Source organism: Bos indicus x Bos taurus, chromosome 21 (assembly GCF_003369695.1).
Source record: "Bos indicus x Bos taurus breed Angus x Brahman F1 hybrid chromosome 21, Bos_hybrid_MaternalHap_v2.0, whole genome shotgun sequence".
NCBI classification, from domain to species: domain Eukaryota; kingdom Metazoa; phylum Chordata; class Mammalia; order Artiodactyla; family Bovidae; genus Bos; species Bos indicus x Bos taurus.
In genome coordinates this window covers 28,787,901-28,807,269 of record NC_040096.1, presented here as the reverse complement: position 1 = coordinate 28,807,269, position 19,369 = coordinate 28,787,901, and the positions used below count along the sequence as shown (strand labels likewise).

Sequence of the window (19,369 nt, the reverse complement as noted above, 5' to 3'; positions counted from 1 at the left end):
AGATTCCAGAGTAGACTGGACATAAGCAACACAGTCGGGGTGTCACTGTCTCCCATCACCCCTAGATGGGACCCTCCAGTTGCAGGAAAGAAGCTCAGGGCTCTCATTGATTCCACACTATGGTGAGTGGTACAATTATTTCATTCTATATCACAATGTAATAATAATAGAAACAAAGTGCACAATAAATGTGATGCACCTGAATCATCCAAAAACCAGCCCCACTCTCTGTTCAGTGGAAAAATTGTCTTCCATGAAACCGGTGAAAGTTGTTTAGTCATATCCAACTCTTTGCATGGGCTGTAGCCCCCCAGGCTCCTCTGTCCATGGGATTCTCCAGGCAAGAATACTGGAATGAGTTGCCTTTCCTTTCTCCAGGGAATCTTCCCGACCCAGGGATTGAACCGGGGTCACCTGCATTGCATGCAGATTCTTTACCATCTGAGCCACCAGGGTAGCCCTATGAAACCTGTTCCTGGTGTCAAAAAGATTGGGGACCGCTGTGTGAAGGAAAAGAAATCACCTGAGAGACTACCAAATACCACAAGATGGCACTGGTTCCCTTAGAAGTTTCAGCGTGGGGCACGTGACCTTCACTGCTGGTAGAAAGTAGTCAGATTCTATGTCATCTGGTCTGGTTCTAACGACACTCAAAATGCTTTACAGTCGTCACAATTCAGCCCCAGCTTTGTACTTTCAATAAATGTTTTAAAATATGGAGTTTACTGTTACTCAGGCAGGGTGAGGCCAACAGATCAGGAGACCCCTGCCATTGAAAAGATGGTCTGTCACCTACAGTTCCCAAGAGGAGAGGGTGCTCTGTTCCAGGCAGGGCCACGTGGGGAATCATGGGGTCCCTCAGGAGACTGGAGGAGCAGGAAGCAGATGTGGATAAGAGCCTTTATGTGGTTTCTGCAGGGAGGAATGGGTGAGGTGGGGTAAGCAGGGTTACGATGGGCTAGTTTGAATACATTCAGAAGCCTGCGGGGCCGATGGTCTGTCCCTAGTTTTCTGGCCCTGCAGTGATTGGGGCAGGTGGAGTGTAGCCCCAGGTGTCAGGATCCCAGGTGTGTGGGGGTGTAGCTTCTAGATTGGTAACTTGCCTATAAAAGGCATGCTTGCAGGCAAGTCCTCTTCTGTCTCTAGGACCTGGCCAGCCCTCAGGGGGAAGGAGGCCATCTCTTCAGAGTCAGCAAGGCCCCAAGATAGCAAAACATCAGGAAAACATGATTAACATAAACGAATATGATGACACAGAATTATGTTCTCAAGGTCACACATGAGGTCAGAAGCAAAGCCAGGAAATCTTTTCTGTGACACTACCACCAGACAACCGCAAGGGTGTTTGGATTTATGAAAAGTAACTCTTCCACACAGATATTGTAGAAAAATATCTATTTGCTTCTGTAAACAGAACTGGCAGGGATATTAGAGAATAGCAGACCTTTTTATCAATTTCCTAACCGGAAAAAGAAGTTTTAGAAAATCAGGCTTCTTTAAATCTTTTCTTTTCAACTGGAAATTATCTGCTTTGTTAAAAAAAAATGTATTGGAGTATAGTTGATTTACAATGTTGTATTAGTTTCAGGTGTGCAGCAAAGCGATTCAGTTATGCATATACATGCATCCACTTTTTCAGACTCTTTTCCTGTACAGGTTATTACAGAGTATTGTCATTACAGAGTATTGAGTAGAGTTCCCTGTGCTATAAGTAGGTTCTTCTTGGGTGAATGATCTTAGAGTGACTTTTAGAGAAAAGATGGGTGATGTGAACAGGAGAAGGGCCCTGAGGCCATACTTCCGTATCACGGGCAAAGGAAGCGGGACAGGCCAGAGAAGAACAGGTCCCCTTCAGACACAACCAGGGAGCATCCTGAGGTCACTAGGGCCTGGGGGCCCCAGCAGGTGGAGTAATCATATTATACGATCCTCAATGAGGCATGGCTTGTGGCCGTGCACTCTCCCAACCCGGCAATAATCCCTTCTAATCTGATCCATTAATTGAACACCAGGGCTGGATCAGAGGGGAGGGATAATCTATGAGACCGGATCATTTAACCAAGTCATCACACAGAAGTGTCCCAATTTCTTTTTTTTTTTCTTTTGAACTTTTTATTTTGTATTGGATTATACTAGATTAACAATGTGATAGTTTCAGGTAAATGGAGAAGGGAATCAGCTATACATACAATGTATTCAGTTCAGTTCAGTTCAGTCGCTCAGTTGTGTCTGACTCTTTGTGACTCCATGAACTGCAGCATGCCAGACCTCCCTGTCCATCACCAACTCCCGGAGTCCACACAAACCCATGTCCATTGAGTCGGTGATGCCATCTAATCATCTCATCCTCTGTTGTCCCCTTCTCCTCCTGCCCTCAATCCCTCCCAGCATCAGGGTCCTTTCCAATGAGTCAGCTCTTCATATCAGGTGGCCAAAGTATTGGAGTTTCAGCTTCAACATCAGTCCTTCCAATGAACACCCAGGACTGATCTCCTTCAGAATGGACTGGTTGGATCTCCTTGCAGTCCAAGGGACTCTCAAGAGTCTTCTCCAACACCACAGTTCAAAAGCATCAATTCTTTGGTGCTCAGCTTTCTTTATAGTCCAACTCTCACATCCATACATGACCACTGGAAAAACCATAGCCTTGACTAGACAGACCTTTGTTGGCAAAGTAATGTCTCTGCTTTTTAATATGCTGTCTAGGTTGGTCATAACTTTTCTTCCAAGGAGTAAGCGTCTTTTAGTTTCATGGCTGCAATCAACATCTGCAGTGACTTTGGAGCCCAGAAAAATAAAGTCAACCACTGTTTCCACTGTTTCCCCATCTATTTGCCATCAAGTGATGGAACCAGATGCCATGATCTTAGTTTTCTGAATGTTGAACTTTAAGCCAACTTTTTCACTCTCCTCTTTCACTTTTATCAAGAGGCTCTTTAGTTCTTCTTCACTTCACTTCTTCACTTCACAAGGGCACAGAGAAGGCCAGAGAGATCAGTAGCCAGAGATCAGTAGCCAGGTCCTGACACAGCTTCCAGTGTCACAAGGAGACCCTTCAGTGCAGACCGTGAGCCTGTTACATTTGTGATGTTCAAAATAATCATTTGGACTTGGGTTTTTAAAGTATCTTTGATGTTAATTTCTCATTTAAATGCTTTCTTCTCACAATCACCTGTGTTTTTTCAGTCTTTAACTTTATTGAGGCTTTCAATGGCTAAGTCAAAGATCTCTCTTGGTAAATGTCACATTGCAGTTGTAAATGTGTGGATTATTTTCAAATATCTTTTGATATTGATTTCTAACATAATTCCACAATGATAAGAGAACAGACTCTGTGTGATTTCAATACCTTTAGACCATGAAATTTTTGCACCTTCTTTTATGTCCCTGGATATGTACTAGTACCTCCTGGTTTATAGTATATGGGAACTTGAATAGAATTTGTATCCTACTGTTGTGTGAAAACTGTATACATCTTTATTATGATGAATTGGTCCACAGTGCTCTCCAGTTCTGCTATATCCTTCTACTTTTCTGTCTACTCATTCTATTAATTTTTGAGGGTTTGATATTGAAACTCCAACTAAAAATCTTAATTTATCTATTTAAAAAATACTTGTAATATATAGTGGAATTAAGATCATGGCATCAAGTCCCATCACTTCATGACAAACAGATTGGGAAAAAATGGAAACAGTGGCAGATTTTATTTTCTTGAGCTCCAAAATTACTGTGGATGGTGACTATAGTTCAGTTCAGTTGCTCAGTCGTTTCCTACTCTTTGCTACCCCATGGACTGCAGCATTCCAGGCCTCCCTGTCCATCACCAACTCCCGAAGCTTGCTCAAACTCATGTCCATTGGGTTAGTGATGCCACCCAACCATGTCATCCTCTGTTGCCCCCTTCTCCTCCCACCTTCAATCATTCCCAGCATCAGGGGCCTTTCCAATGAGTCAGCTCTTCACATCAGATGGCCAAAGTATTGGAGTTTCAGCTTCAGCATCAGTCCTTCCAACGAATACTCAGGACTGATTTCCTTTAGGATGGACTGGTTGGATCTCCCTGCAATCCAAGGGACTTGTAAGAGTTTTCTCCAACACCATAGTTCAAAAGCAACAATTCTTTAGTGCTCAGCTTTCTTTATAGTCGAACTCTCACAACCATACATGACTACTGGAAAAACTATACCTTTGACTAGACGGACTTTTGTTGGCCAAGTAATGTCTCTGCTTTTTAATATGCTGTCTAGGTTGGTCATAACTTTTCTTCCAAGGAGTAAGCATCTTTTAATTTTATGGCTGCAGTCATCATCTGCAGTCCAAAAAAATAGTCTCTCACTGTTTCCATTATTTTCCCATCTATTTGCCATGAAGTGATGGGACCGGATGCCATGATCTTAGTTTTCTGAATGTTGAGTTTTAAGCCAACTTTTTCACGCTCCTCTTTCACTTTCATCAAGAGGCTCTTTAGTTCTTCTTCACTTTCTGCCATAAGGGTGGTGTCATCTACATATCTGAGGTTATTGATATTTCTCCCAGGAATCTTGATTCCAGCTGTGCTTCATGCAGCCTGGCACTTCGCATGATGTATTCTGCATATGTTAGATAAGCAGAGTGACAATATAACAATACCCAGTTGTGGATGTGACTGGTGATGGAGGTAAAGTCCTGTAAAGAACTTTACAGATCCTGTAAAGAACAGTATTTCATAGGAACCTGGAATGTTAGGTCCATGAATCAAGGCAAATTGGTGACTGTAGCCAGGAAATTAAAAGATGCTTGCTCCTTGGAAGAAAAGCTATGACAAGACTAGACAGCATATCAAAAAGCAGAGACATCACTTTGCCAACAAAAGTGTATGTAGTCAAAGCTATGGTTTTTCCAGTAGCCATGTGAGGATGTGAGAGACCATAAACAAGGACCATAAAGAAGGCTGAGTGCTGAAGAACTGATACTTTCAAACTGTGGTGTTGGAGAAGGCAGCAAGATCAAACCAGTCAATCCTAAAGGAAATCAACCCTGGATATTCATTGGAAGAACTGATGCTAAAGCTTAAGCTACAATACTTTGGTCACCTGATGTGAAGAGCTGACTCATTGGAAAAGACCCTGATGCTAGGAAAGATTGAGGGCAGGAGGAGAAGGGGGTGGCAGCGGATGAAATGGTTAGATAGCATGACCAACTCGTTGGACATGAATTGGAGTAAACTCCAGGAGATAGTGGAGGGCATGGAAGCCTGGTGAACTGCAGTCCGTGGGGTCGCAGAGAGCCTGAAACGACTGAACAATGAACAACAATACTTGAACTGTATGTAGCTTCGTTCTGTATTTTCCAAGTCACCTGTAAATGTGTTATGGTGGGGGGCGTGGAGTGATGTAGGGGTCACCTGGGATGGGATGAGAGTGCTCACCTGGGAACCGGAGGAGGAATTTCAGCGGGAGGGGATTCAGTCAGGCTGCCTCTGGCTCCTCTTTTCATGTTCACCCCCACAAGGGGTTCACAGTGCAGCGCAATCCTCTTAGGGCACGACCGCCAGCACTGCAGGTTTAATCCCAGCCCTCCCCGCAGAACTGCAGTCTCTCCGGACGGCGGGATGAGTCGGCCTGCAGATGCCCGCGCGGTGTGGACGGTGCCCGCGGAGGTCGAGGAGCCGCCAGGCCCGGGGGGGAGCGGTTTCTTGGGCCCTCCGCGTGCCAGGGCAGCAGAGAGAGGCGCCGACTCTTGGTTCTACCACTGCGAGCCGAGGGCGCGGAGAGAAAGGGAGAGGCGGGCCCAGCTGCTCGCGGAGATCCCCGGGAGTTACCGAGAGAGGGCGCTGCGGGCCCTGGACGTGGGCTCGGTGCTTCCACATCTGGTGTACGATGGCCTGTTCTCCCTGCAGGAGGGCACCCAGATCCTCTCCCGGGCTGGCTCTCAGCAGAAAGTGGACGCTTTCTTCCTGAAGCTGGGCTCCAAAGGGCCGGAGGCGTTCTGTGCTTTTTGCTCTCATCTGGAGGAATTCTGCCCTTACCTGCTCACCTGCCTTTTTCTTTACTTCCAAGGTAAGAACACGCTTTGCTCTGAGCAGTGGTAAGAAGGATGAATAATGGTCTAATCAAAATATCTGGTACCACAACCACACTCTTTAAGAATGAGTTTCAGGGGCTTTCCTGGTGGTCCAGTGATGAAGACACTGTGCTTCCACTGAAAGGGACGTGTGTTAGATCCCTTGTCAGGCAGGGAACAAGATCCCACATGCCCTACTGCACGGCCAAAAAAAAAAAAGGAACTTCAAGACAGCATTGATTTTTGTTTTAATAAAAAGATCCAGAACTTCTTTCAGTACTCCTTTCCAGTACTGATGACACAGAAATAAATGTCTGTGGCATCACATAAAACCTTCCAGGACACAGCCTAGAGGGTGATTTCGGTTGTCTGATAGAATGATTTTCACCTTTCTGATTTTAACAAGGACTTTTAATTGCAAAGCATAAAGTATTAATTGGACTTCTCTGGTGGCTCAATCAGTAAAGAATCCACCTGCAATGTAGGAGATGTGGGTTTAATCCCTGGGTGGGGAAGATTCCCCTGGAGAAGGAAATGGCAGCCCACTCCAGGATTCTTGCCTGAGAAATCCCATGGACAGAGGAACCTGGCAGGCTGCAGTCCATGAGGGTCATGTGTTGGACATGACTTAGTGACTAAACCACCACCAAAACATTAATAGATTAAGGTTCTGTTCATGGAAGCTGGCCTGAGCTTTCATTCTACACATGAAGGCACACAAGTTGCAATGGTTCCTCAAAATGTAAGAGTTACCATGTGACCAGGATTCTACTGCTTGGTATATTCCCACGAGAAGTAAAAACATATGTCCACAGAAAAAACCTGTGTGAGAATGTTCACAACAGCATTATTCATGATAGCCAAGAAGCAATGATCCAAATGACCATCAACTGATGAGTGAATAAGCAAAATATGGTATACTTGTACAATGAAATATTACTGTGACATAAAAAGTAATGAAGGCCTAAAAGATGCTGCAACATGGATGGACCTTGAAAACTTTATGCTGAAAGAAATAAGCCAGTTACAAAATGCCACATATTGTATGATTCCAGTCGTATGAAAGGTCCAAAAGAGATAAATCCATAGAGACAGAAAATAGATTTGTGATTGTCCAGGGCTGCAAGTAAAGGGAATAGGAGTAACTGTGGTTATGCAAATCTGTATTAGTGATAACATTTTACACAACTATATGCCTGTTTGCGTGCTAAGTCCCTTCAACCCCATGGATCCTAGCCCACCAGGCTCCTCTGTCCATGGAATCTCCAGGCAAGAATAGTGGAGTAGGTTGCCATTTCCTTTTCCAGGGGATCTTCCTGACCTAGGGATCAAACTGCCGCCTCTTCTGTCTCCTGCAGTGGCAGGCAGGTTCTTTACCACTAGTGCCACCAGGGAAGCCATAGAACTATACAACCACCACAAAAAGCAAAAAACCAAAACCACACACAAAAACAGTGCATGTAAAAACTAGTACAATCTGAATAACATCTATGGATTAGCACAGTGCCAATATCAGCTTTCTGGTTTAGATGGTTGACTGACTATTTGATATCATAACTAGGATTATGCAAAACAATATATTGGAGGAAGTAGAGTGAAAGATACATGGGAGCTGTCTGTATTATTTTTGCAACTTCTATACGAGCCTAAAACTCCTCAAAAATTAAAATCTGTGTGTGTGTGTATATATATATACATACAAACACAGCAATGCATTATCAAGAATTTAACTGGAGGGATTACTTTTCAAAAATCAAATTCTAAAATGTTCAATGTCTTTTGCTAACTGAATTTCATATGGATGGTCAGGATTTAAGAGTTTTAAAGTAACCTCTGTAGCTGGTTCCCTAGTTAACAATTTCAAGTTCTTCTTCAAGTTCTTTACAGAGGTTTACTTTCTTCCAGTATGGGGTGACCCAACTGTGGGGCTCACTCTCCATGGGTCCCGAGAAGGAGCTGCTTTATGATGGCCCATTATGACATCTCCCTTCAGAAGTAACTGGTCTCCTCAGGTGCGAGTAGAATGAGCTTGTGCAAACGCCTAGGAGGCCTTTCCATTCTTCTTATATACACAGGGCCAGCTGCCATCATTAGACATACATACCATAAACAAACATGTCCCAGCGTGACCACGCAAAAAAGCATCTCAGTTAGCAGTTATGCTTCAGAGCAAATGCAAAGGAAAAATGACTTAATCAGTATAAAGGTGAAGGCGAGAAGTTATTGTATTTTGCTCCATATCAGCAGCTAGTGTGATGTGGGGCCCAAGAGCATGATGGTGTTTTATGCCCACATTTTAAAAATAATTTTTATTTATTTATTTTTGGCTGTGCTGGTTCTTCATTGCTGTGCATGGGCTTTCTCTAGTTGCAGTGAGTGGGGGCTTCTCTTTGTTGCTGTACACAGAAGTCTCAGTGTGGTGGCTTCTCTTGTTGCAGAGCACAGGCTCCAGAGCATGGGCTCAGTAGTTGTGACACATGGGCTTAGTTGCTCCTTGGCATGTGGAATCTTCCTGGACCAGGGATCGAACACACGTCCCCTGCATTGGCAGGCAGGTTCTTATCCACTGTGCCACCAGGGAAGTCCTCTGTCCACATTGTAATGTTTGCAGAAGGACTTGTTGTAACAGTCATTTGTGCCCATAGAAATGAAGAGTGCCTGACACCCTTAATCACAGGAGAGAGGCCCCCACATAGGGCGAGAAACTCACCCCTATGGCCCCTTAAGGTGGCCACCCCATTTCTCCTGTTCCCATCCTTGTGCACAGGCCAGAGAGGCAGGCCCTAGAGCTGAAAAGACCACATAAGTGGGCCTCTCCCTCAGCCCAGCTCCTAAGGGAGCTCTTCCAGGATGATGGGATTCCCTGTAGCCACACAGACCACAGCACGTCAGCACCTGGTAGGTTTGAGACCGTGCTGGGAGGGTGGGGAAGGTGCGCGTGAGTGGGCATGTGAGCAGGAGGGGCATGAGAGCTGAGGGCCAGGGCAGGCAGGGGTGAGCAGAGAGGTTGGCGAGTGGCCTCGGATGCTGAAGGGCCCCCACAGAAGGTTTAAGTGGGTGCCATCAGCTCTTTGCCTGGGAAGGTGGCCTCTTATGACAGATGGGAGGCGGGACGAAGACGCTGGCCAAGAACAAAGTCTCAGATGGTTTGATCAGACGTAACGATTTGAACCAGGCCCTGGAGGGGGAGAAGACGAGCTTCCCTGGTGAACCTCACATGACTGTGCCTCCCAGCCCCACCAGGCTGTGCCTGTCCTGGGTCAGCGGCTCGCAGGAAGCCACCTGAGAAAGGGATTCCCGTTCCTCCTTCCTCTTCTTCCTTCCCTGTTTCCATGAAACAAACATTCCATATCATAGGAAATGTAAATGCTGACTCCAGAGTTCTGTACCCAGAAAGAGAGCAACATGGGCTTCTGAATGCCAGCCCATCTCTTCCCAGCCCCAGCAGGTGAGAGACTGTTTCTTTTGAAGGACTAACCATGAATCATGTTTCAGTGAACTAACAGGTATCTAATCAGCAAAATCTGGCCCGAACCCTGTTTGTCCTTTTGTGTGCCACTTAAATGGCCACATCTCCAGCGACAGATGACTTAAGGCAAGGGAAATGGGCAGCGACAGGTGAGCCAGTGTCTCGCCAGACTTTTTGACTCCTGGTTCTGTTCCGACTCAGAGAGGACCCGCGGGGCCCTGCAAGACTCAGCTGCCGCAGAGCAGAAGGCAAAGGCTGGAGGTCAGCCTGAAAAACTTCACAGAGTCCTTGAGCTGGAGGATCTGGAAAGTCTTCAATTATTTAACAAGTATGTTCACATTCCCAGTATGTTTGCAGCCTTTCAAAAGTCCTGCCTTTTTCTTTTTAGATTTCTTCCTCCTGTGTAGATCTGATTCCACCCTGACCCCTGGGCCTTTAGAAATCATCTTGTGTTCTCAGTCATGTCCGACTCTTTGCGACCCCATGGGCTGTAGCCTGCCAGGTTCCTTTGTCCATGGGATTCTCCAGGCAAGAATACTGGAATGGGTTGCCATTCCCTTCTCCAGGGCATCTTCCCAATCCATGGATCAAACCTAGGTCTCCTGTGCCTCCTGATGGTAGACAGATTCTTTACTGCTGAGCCACTGGGGAAGCCCTTTACAAATTGTCATGCTGATGCCCATATTTCCGAGGACATACCTAGGTTGCTGTGTGGCTTCTTGGGTTGTTTCATAGTATAGAAAGAACAGTTCTTGGAGAGCACAGTTATCCCTTGATGCTGTGGGAGCACACTCCCGACTTTCCTGGGGTTTTGTTCTTCTTTTAAATTGGAGGATAATTGCTTTGCAATGTTGTGTCAATTTGTGCTGTACAACAAACTGAATCATATATATATATATGTGTGTGTGTGTATATATATATATGTATAAAATATATCCCTTCCCTCTTGAGCCTCCTCCCATCTCTGCCCCATCCCACCCCTCCTAATCATCACAGAGCACTGAGCTGAGCTTCCTGTGCTGTTTTACACGTGGTGGTGTATATATGTCAGTGCTACTGTCTCAGTTCATCCTACCTTCTCCTTCCCCTCCTGCGTCTACAAGTCCTTTCTCTAAATTTGTGTCTCTATGCCTTGGAAATAGGTTCATCTGTAATGGGGTTTCATTCTTTATTGGAGCCCCAACTCTGCACTTTCGGAGCTTCCCAGGTAACTCTGCATTTCAGTGGTAAAATTCTAACATCTTAATGGAGGTTAAGAATCATGTATTGACCCCTAAAATGTATTCTAATGCTTCTTTGTGTGCTCAGCTATGGCCAGCTCTTTGCAAGCTCCTGGAATGTAGCCTGCCAGGCTTCTCTGTCTGTGGAATTTCCCAGGCAAGAGTGGGTTGCCAATCCTTCTCCAGGGGATCTCCCCAACCCAAGGATTGGGCCCACATCCCCTGCATTGGCAGGTGGATTCTTTACCACTGAGCCACCGGACAAGTCCAATAGATACATATAGTTCCTCTTATTTGCGGTCAACTCCTAAAAATGATGGTTCTCCAAATGCTTGAGTGGGTTCAGATTCAGTTCAAGTCCCAAGAACTCTGTTAGAACAAATGTTTCCCCTACAACCAACTCAGCATATGGATGGTTTGCATGAGGACAGATACCAAAAATAATACAGACAGAATCTGTCAAACAGGAAATACACTGAATTGGCATGTCACAAAATTAAATAACTGAAAAGTTATGTTCAAATTTTACCTATTTTTATATTTCCTTTCATAAAAGAGCATGTCTCAGTAACAATTAATCATTTAGTTCAATATTTTGAGAAAGAATTCTTGATATTTAAAATCTGCATATATCTTTATACATTTGAGTTGTTACAACAAAATAGCTTCAACTAGGTGGCATTTAAAGACAAATATTTATTTCTCACAGTTCTGGATCCTGAGACATCCAAGATCAAGGTGCTGGCAGATTCAGTGTCTGGCTAGAGCTTCTTGATTCATATATGGCTGCTTTCTCTCTGTTTTCTCACTTGGCAGAAGAAGCAAGGGGGCTCTCTGGGGCCCCTTTTATAAGGGCACTAATCCTACCTGTGAGGGCTCCACCCTCATGACCTAACCACCTTCCAAAGACTCCTCCTAACACCCTCAATATTGCAGGTTACAATCTAAACATAGAATTTGGAGCGGGCGGAGGGGCGGGGTGGGCAGGGGGGCTTCCTAGGTGGTGCTAGTGGTAAAGAGTACCTACCTGTGCAGGAGACACAAGAGACTCAAGTTCCATCACTGGGTCAGGAAGATCCTCTGGAGTAGGAAATGGCAACCAACTCCAGTGTTCTTGCCTGGAGAATCCTATGGACAGAGGAGCCTGACAAGCTACAGTCTGTGAGGTCGCAAAGAGTCAGACATGACTGAGCAACTAAACACAGGAGGAGACACAAGCATTCAGACTATAAATACATATATAACACAGGCAAGTTTTATAAGGAGATACTTACTTTCTAAATAAATACTTTGAACAAATGTTTACTGAGCACCATAGGGCTAAGTTTTGGGAGGAATGCAAAGAAGTAAAAGGTGGTTCCTCCCCTAAAAAACACTTATCTGCACACCTTCATTACTGTTCTGCCATTTCTGCTTCTTCTGTAACCTCACCCACTCCCTGCCCCTGGTTTAATTTTTTTTTTTTTTTTTTTTAGTTTTATTGGAGATAAAATTTACATATGTGAAAATGGCATAGTGACAGAACCACAGAGTTGGCTGATCATTTTAGCAAATACACACACTCAGGACAGAGAACGTCTCCATTAGTCCAGAAAGTTCCTCATCTCTTGTCAGGCAATCCCTTACCAACCAGAGGTGACTAGTAGGATTTTTTTCTTTTTTTCACATTAGCCGAGGTCCGTCTATTCTAAAAAGCCATCTAAAGGAGGTACACAGCATTTTCTCTTTTGTATATAGATTCTTTTGCTTCACATAACGTGTGAGGGGTTCATCCATTCAATAAATATTTTTTCAAGTAAAGAATTCTGGAATAGAAAGTGGTGGGAGTAGAGAGCTTGAGATGAGGACAGATTGGATGAGTGGGTTAGTATCTGTCTATGACTTTCCCTGGAAGCCAGAGAAAGGTACTTTTACTCTTTTTCCTAGCTCCAAGTCAACAGTCTGCTTCATCCTTGCTGAAAGAGTCTGAGAGCTGGTTCTGACCCATGTTCCATGCCCCACTGCCTTGAGTCACTGCAGAGCCACTGAGGGGGGTTCTGATGCCAGACTCTTCTTGGACCCACTGTGCTCACATCTCCCCTGAAGAACTGGCCTGTTTGCAAGTTCCCCCCTACTCCGCAACCCTTGTTCCCTGGAAAGATAGGAGAAGGAGGTCAGAATTTGGCACAGGCCTTTGAGAGATGGTGCGTGCCTCCTCAGGGGGTAGCGTTGGAAAGGTCAGTGACATAAAAAGCCTGAGCAGAGCAGTTGGGGAGCCACAGCCAGGGCTGGCCACCAGGATCCAATTGTGAACCTGGCTGTGTACTGGTCAAGGAGGGAGTCGGGCCATCCGACAAGGCTACTAAGATGGTTTGATCTGAGTGGGTGTCATATGGGGTCAAGAATGCCACAGACCAACCATCAAACACAGCAGTGATAAAAGGTCTGCTGCCTGGGTCAGGCTCAGAACCCCAGCATCGGGCTCTGGGATTGGAATCCATCAACGACGAAGACAGTCTGGACTCAAGCTAAGTGTTGGGACGAAGTGAGTCCAAGGCGAGGAAGGTGTTGTTTTCCGACAAGAAGCTGGAGAGGTGTTGTCCAGCAGAAGAAGGGGTGCCAAGAGGCTGATACTGGAGATCTTTCCTTCCTACTGCTGCTGCTGCTAAGTCACTTCAGTCGTGTCCAACTCTGTGCAACCCCATAGACGGCAGCCTATCAGGCTCCCCTGTCCCTGGGATTCTCCAGGCAAGAACACTGGAGTGGGTTGCCATTTCCTTCTCCAATGCGTGAAAGTGAAGTCGTTCAGTCATGTCCGAACCTCAGCGACCCCATGGACTGCAGCCTTCCAGGCTCCTCCGTCCATGGGCTTTTCCAGGCAAGAGTACTGGACTGGCGTGCCATTGCCTTCTCCATCTTTCCTTCCTAAAGAAGTGTAAATTTAAAGGCCTTGAGAAAAGGGCAGGAGAACTTCAAGGTGCCTTGTCGTAATCAATAGGAGCAAAGATAGCCCCAGGTGTTGGAATCTGGGTGTGTTAATTATCGCTTGCAAAATAATAAATTATCCTCAAATCACCCCAGTATGTGTAGCTTAAAAAACACAGTTTTGAGGGACTTCCCGGTGATCCAGTGGTTAAGACGCTGCACTTTCATGGCAGGAGGCGCAGGTTCAATTCCTAGTCAGGGAACTAATATCCCCATGTGTCGAGAAGACAAAAACAAAAGCAGAAAATCCCACAGTTATCATCTCATCATTTCTGTGGGTCAGGAATCCAGGCACAATTTAGCTGGTTTACACAGCTCAGGGGTTCTCACAGGCCATCACTATTAGGGTGTTTGCCAGGGCTGGGGTCTCATCTGAAGGCTTCATGGGAGAAGGACCCACTTCCAGGCTCCCTCCCATGGTTGTTGGCAGGATTCAGTTCCCTCTGAGATGTTAGGACCAAGCTCTTGAATCTACTGGCAGGTAGTTGGAAGCTTCAGATGGTAAAGAATCTGCCTGCAATGCAGAAGACCTGGGTTCGATCCTTGGGTCAGGAAGATTCCCTAAAGAAGGGAATGGCAATCACTCTAGTATTCTTACCTGGAGAATCCCATGGACAGAGGAGCCTGGTGGGCTACAGTTCACAGGGTCGCAAAGAGTCAGACACAACTGAGTGACCAACACAGTTGGAAGCATCCCAGAGTTTCTCACAATGTGGATTTTCCTCTTACTCTATCAGAGCAAACACTTGAGGAGAGTCAGAAAGACAGATAAGATCAGATCAGTCATTCAGTCATGTCTGACTCTTTGCGACCCCATGAATCGCAGCATGCCAGGCCTCCCTGTCCATCACCAACTCCCGGAGTTCACTCAGACTCATGTCCATCGAGTCAGTGATGCCATCCAGCCATCTCATCCTCTGTCGTCCCCTTCTCCTCTTGCCCCCAATCCCTCCCAGCATCAGAGTCTTTTCCAATGAGTCAACTCTTCGCATGAGGTGGCCAAAGTATTGGAGTTTCAGCTTTAGCATCATTCCTTCCAAAGAAATCCCAGGGCTGATCTTCAGAATGGACTGCTTGGATCTCCTTGCAGTCCAAGGGACTCTCAGGAGTCTTCTCCAACACCACAGTTCAAAAGCATCAATTCTTCGGCACTCAGGTTTCTTCACAGTCCAACTCTCACATCCATACATGACCACAGGAAAAACCATAGCCTTGACTAGACGAACCTTTGTTGGCAAAGTAATGTCTCTGCTTTTGAATATGCTATCTAGGTTGGTCATAACTTTCCTTCCAAGGAGTAAGCATCTTTTAATTTCATGGCTGCAATCACCATCTGCAGTGATTTTGGAGCCCCCAAAAATAAAGTCTGACACTGTTTCCACTGTTTCCCCATCTATTTCCCATGAAGTGATGGGACCGGATGGCATGATCTTCGTTTTCTGAATGTTGAGCTTTAAGCCAGCTTTTTCACTCTCCACCCTCACTTTCATCAAGAGGCTTTTGAGTTCCTCTTCACTTTCTACCATAAGGGTGGTGTCATCTGCATATCTGAGGTTATTGATATTTCTCCCAGCAATCTTGATTCCAGCTTGTGTTTCTTCCAGTCCAGCATTTCTCATTATGTACTCTGCATATAAGTTAAATAAACAGGGTGACAATATACAGCCTTGACCAACTCCTTTTCCTATTTGGAACCAGTCTGTTGTTCCATGTCCAGTTCTAACTGTTGCTTCCTGACCTGCATATAGGTTTCTCAAGAGGCAGATCAGGTGGTCTGGTATTCCCATCTCTTTCAGAATTTTCCACAGTTTATTGTGATCCACACAGTCAAAGGCTTTGGCATAGTCAATAAAGAAGAAATAGATGTTTTTCTGGAACTCTCTTGCTTTTTCGATGATCCAGCAGATGTTGGCAATTTGATTTCTGGTTCCTCTGCCTTTTCTAAAACCAGCTTGAACATCAGGAAGTTCACGGTTCACATATTGCTGAAGCCTGGCTTGGAGAATTTTGAGCATTACTTTACTAGCGTGTGAGATGAGTGCAATTGTGCGGTAGTTTGAGCATTCTTTGGCATTGCCTTTCTTTGGGATTGGAATGAAAACTGACCTTTTCCAGTCCTGTGGCCACTGCTGAGTTTTCCAAATTTGCTGGCATATTGAGTGCAGCACTTTCACAGCATCATCTTTCAGGATTTGGAATAGCTCAACTGGAATTCTATCACCTCCACTAGCTTTGTTCGTAGTGATGCTTTCTAAGGCCCACTTGACTTCACAGTCCTGGATGTCTGGCTCTAGGTCAGTGATCACACCATCGTGATTATCTGGGTCACGAAGATCTTTTTTGTACAGTTCTTCTATGTATTCTTGCCGTCTCTTCTTAATATCTTCTGCTTCTGTTAGGTCCATACCATTTCTGTCCTTTATTGAGCCCATCTTTGCATGAAATGTTCGTTTGGTATCTCTGATTTTCTTGAAGAGATCCCTAGTCTTTCCCATTCTGTTGTTTTCCTCTATTTCTTTGCATTGATCGCTGAAGAAGGCTTTCTTATCTCTTCTTGCTATTCTTTGGAATTCTGCATTCAGATGTTTATATCTTTCCATTTCTCCTTTGCTTTTCACTTCTCTTCTTTTCATAGCTATTTGTAAGGCCTCCCCAGACAGCCATTTTGCTTTTTTGCATTTCTTTTCCATGGGGATGGTCTTGATCCCTGTCTCCTGTACAATGTCACGAACCTCATTCCATAATTCATCAGGAACTCTATGTATCAGATCTAGGCCCTTAAATCTATTTTTCACTTCCACTGTATAATCATAAGGGATTTGATTTAGGTCATACCTAAATGGTCTAGTGGTTTTCCCTACTTTCTTCAATTTAAGTCTGAATTTGGCAATAAGGAGTTCATGGTTTGAGCCACAGTCAGGTCCTGGTCTTGTTTTTGCTGACTGTATAGAGCTTCTCCATCTTTGGCTGCAAAGAATATAATCAGTCTGATTTTGGTGTTGACCATCTGGTGATGTCCATGTGTAGAGTCTTCTCTTGTGTTGTTGGAAGAGGGTGTTTGTTATGACCAGTGCATTTTCTTGGCAAAACTCTATTAGTCTTTGCCCTGCTTCATTCTATATTCCAAGGCCAAATTTGTTACTCCAGGTGTTTCTTGACTTCCTACTTTTGCTTTCCAGTCCCCTATAATGAAAAGGACATCTTTTGGGGGTGTTAGTTCTAAAAGGTCTTGTAGGTCTTCATAGAACCATTGAACTTCAGCTTCTTCAGCGTTACTGGTTGGGGCATAGACTTGGATTACTGTGATATTGAATGGTTTGCCTTGGAAACGAACAGAGATCATTCTGTCATTTTTGAGATTGCATCCAAGTACTGCATTTCGGATTCTTTTGTTGACCATAATGGCCACTCCATTTCTTCTGAGGGATTCCTGCCCACAGTAGTAGATATAATGGTCATCTGAGTTAAATTCACCCATTCCAGTCCATTTCAGTTCACTGATTCCTAGAATGTCGACATTCACTCTTGCCATCTCTTGTTTGACCACTTCCGATTTGCCTTGATTCATGGACCTGACATTCCAGGTTCCTATGCAATATTGCTCTTTACAGCATCGGACCTTGCTTCTATCACCAGTCACATCCACACCTGCGTATTGTTTTTGCTTTGGCTCCATCCCTTCATTCTTTCTGGAGTTATTTCTCCACTGATCTCCAGTAGCATATTGGGCACCTACTGACCTGGGGAGTTTCTCTTTCAGTATCCTATCATTTTGCCTTTTCATACTGTTCATGGGGTTCTCAAGGCAAGAATACTGAAGTGGTTTGCCATTCCTTTCTCCAGTGGACCACATTCTGTCGGATATCTCCACCATGACCCACCTATCTTGGGTTGCCCCACAGGCATAGCTTAGTTTCATTGAGTTAGACAAGGCTGTGGACCTAGTGTGATTAGATTGACTAGTTTTCTGTGAGTATGGTTTCAGTGTGTCTGCCCTCTGATGCCCTCTTGCAATACCTACCGTCTTACTTGGGTTTCTCTTACCTTGGGCGTGGGGTATCTTTTCACGGCTGCTCTAGCAAAGCGCAGCCAATGCTCCTTACCCAAACTCATGTACATCGAGTCGGTGATGCCATCCAACCATCTCATCCTCTGTCATCCCCTTCTCCTCCTGCCCTCAGTCTTTCCCAGCATCAGGATCTTTTCCGATGACTCAGCTCTTCACATCAGGTGAAGACATCAGAAAGACAGAGTATATGAAAAAGAGGGAAGTCTTTTATAGCCTCTTCTCAAAAGTGATAACCCATCCCTTCTGCTGTATTTTGTTTCATTAAAGTTAAGTCAGTGGTCCAGCCCATACACACAAAGCCATGAATACCAGGAGGTGGGGATTGTTGAGGGCCATTTGGGAAGCTCTTCCTCCCTAGGGGACTCGAAGAATGGACATACCATGGGCCACAATAGGACAGTTGAGATGGAGATCACAGGGACCCAGATAACGATATTGTTTAGTTGCTCAGTCGTGTCTGACTCTGCGACCCCCTGAACTATAGCCCGCCAGGCTCCTCTGTTCATGGGATTTCCCAGGCAAGAATACTGGAATGGGTTGCCATTCCCTTCTTCAGGGTATCTTCCCAAGCCAGGGGTCCAACCCAGGTCTCCTGCATTGGCAGGCAGATTAACATCTGAGCCACCAGGGAAGATCTAGATGATGGGCTGAGCTGTATTCATGGTAGGTGTCCCTCAGCCCATGCCCATCTGAGGCCTGGGAGGGCTCATAGATTGGGAAGTACCCTGTTTTGACCTTGCCCATGACATGTTCATTTCATTGCAGAGTAAACTGATCTGTATTGTAGACAATCACAACTGTCCTTGAGAGGTCTAAGAGACCCTTCCTGGGAATGTGTTTATCAGCGATCTCCTCCTGATTCCCAGAGAACCAACATAAGCCTGACCTTGGCAGTGTTGTTGAACCACAGAGGCAAAAGAAGCCACTTTCTTTTCTTTTTTTTTTTTGAGACAGAATAAGGCCTAAAAATTGTTTCACCTTCACTGCGATTGTTACTTTTCTGGAAAGGGTCTCTTCTGATTTTAGACAAGGATGTAACTAATGCCTGCTGGTTCTAGTTCACAAAGTTCTTCCAGGATCCAAGTGAGATAAGGTTCATAAATGCACTTTGAAGGGACTTCCCTGGTGGTCCAGTGGTTAAGACTTCACTTTCCAATGCAAGCAGTGTGGGTTTTATCACTCTTATGGGAACTAAGATTCCATATGCCAGGGGCCAAAACACCAAAATGTTCAATAGAAGCAATATTGTAAACAGATTCTTTACCATCTGAGCCACAAGGGAAACCCACATAGCTATACAATATTATATGTTCCAGATGTATCATATAGTCATTCACAATTTTAGAGTTATTATAAAGATCACATTCTACTTATAGTTATGAAAATATTGGCTGTATTCCCCATGTTGTACAATACATTCTTATAGCTTATTTTATATCTGAAAGTTTGTACCTGCTAACGCCCTATGCTTGAGCTGCCCCTCCCCCCTCCCTCTTCCCCACCTTCCTGGGAACCATTAGTTTGTTCTGTGTGTCCGTGAGTCTTCTTTTTTGTTGTGTTCACTCAGTTCAGTTCAGTTCAGTCGCTCAGTCGTGTCCAACT

The 19,369-nt window shown here is 45.0% G+C and overlaps 1 protein-coding gene across 1 annotated transcript in view; it reads left to right on the top strand.

Moving 5' to 3' along the window:
* Positions 1-5,240: 5,240 nt before the first annotated feature.
* LOC113879577 overlaps positions 5,241-19,369 on the top strand; it is a 57,147-nt gene continuing 43,018 nt past the window's right edge. Inside the window, exons 1-2 of the mRNA XM_027521188.1 lie at positions 5,241-6,041; positions 9,716-9,842. Coding sequence (XP_027376989.1) covers positions 5,477-6,041; positions 9,716-9,842 — 692 coding nt within the window. The 5' untranslated portion in view covers positions 5,241-5,476. The remainder of the gene's footprint in view (positions 6,042-9,715; positions 9,843-19,369) is intronic.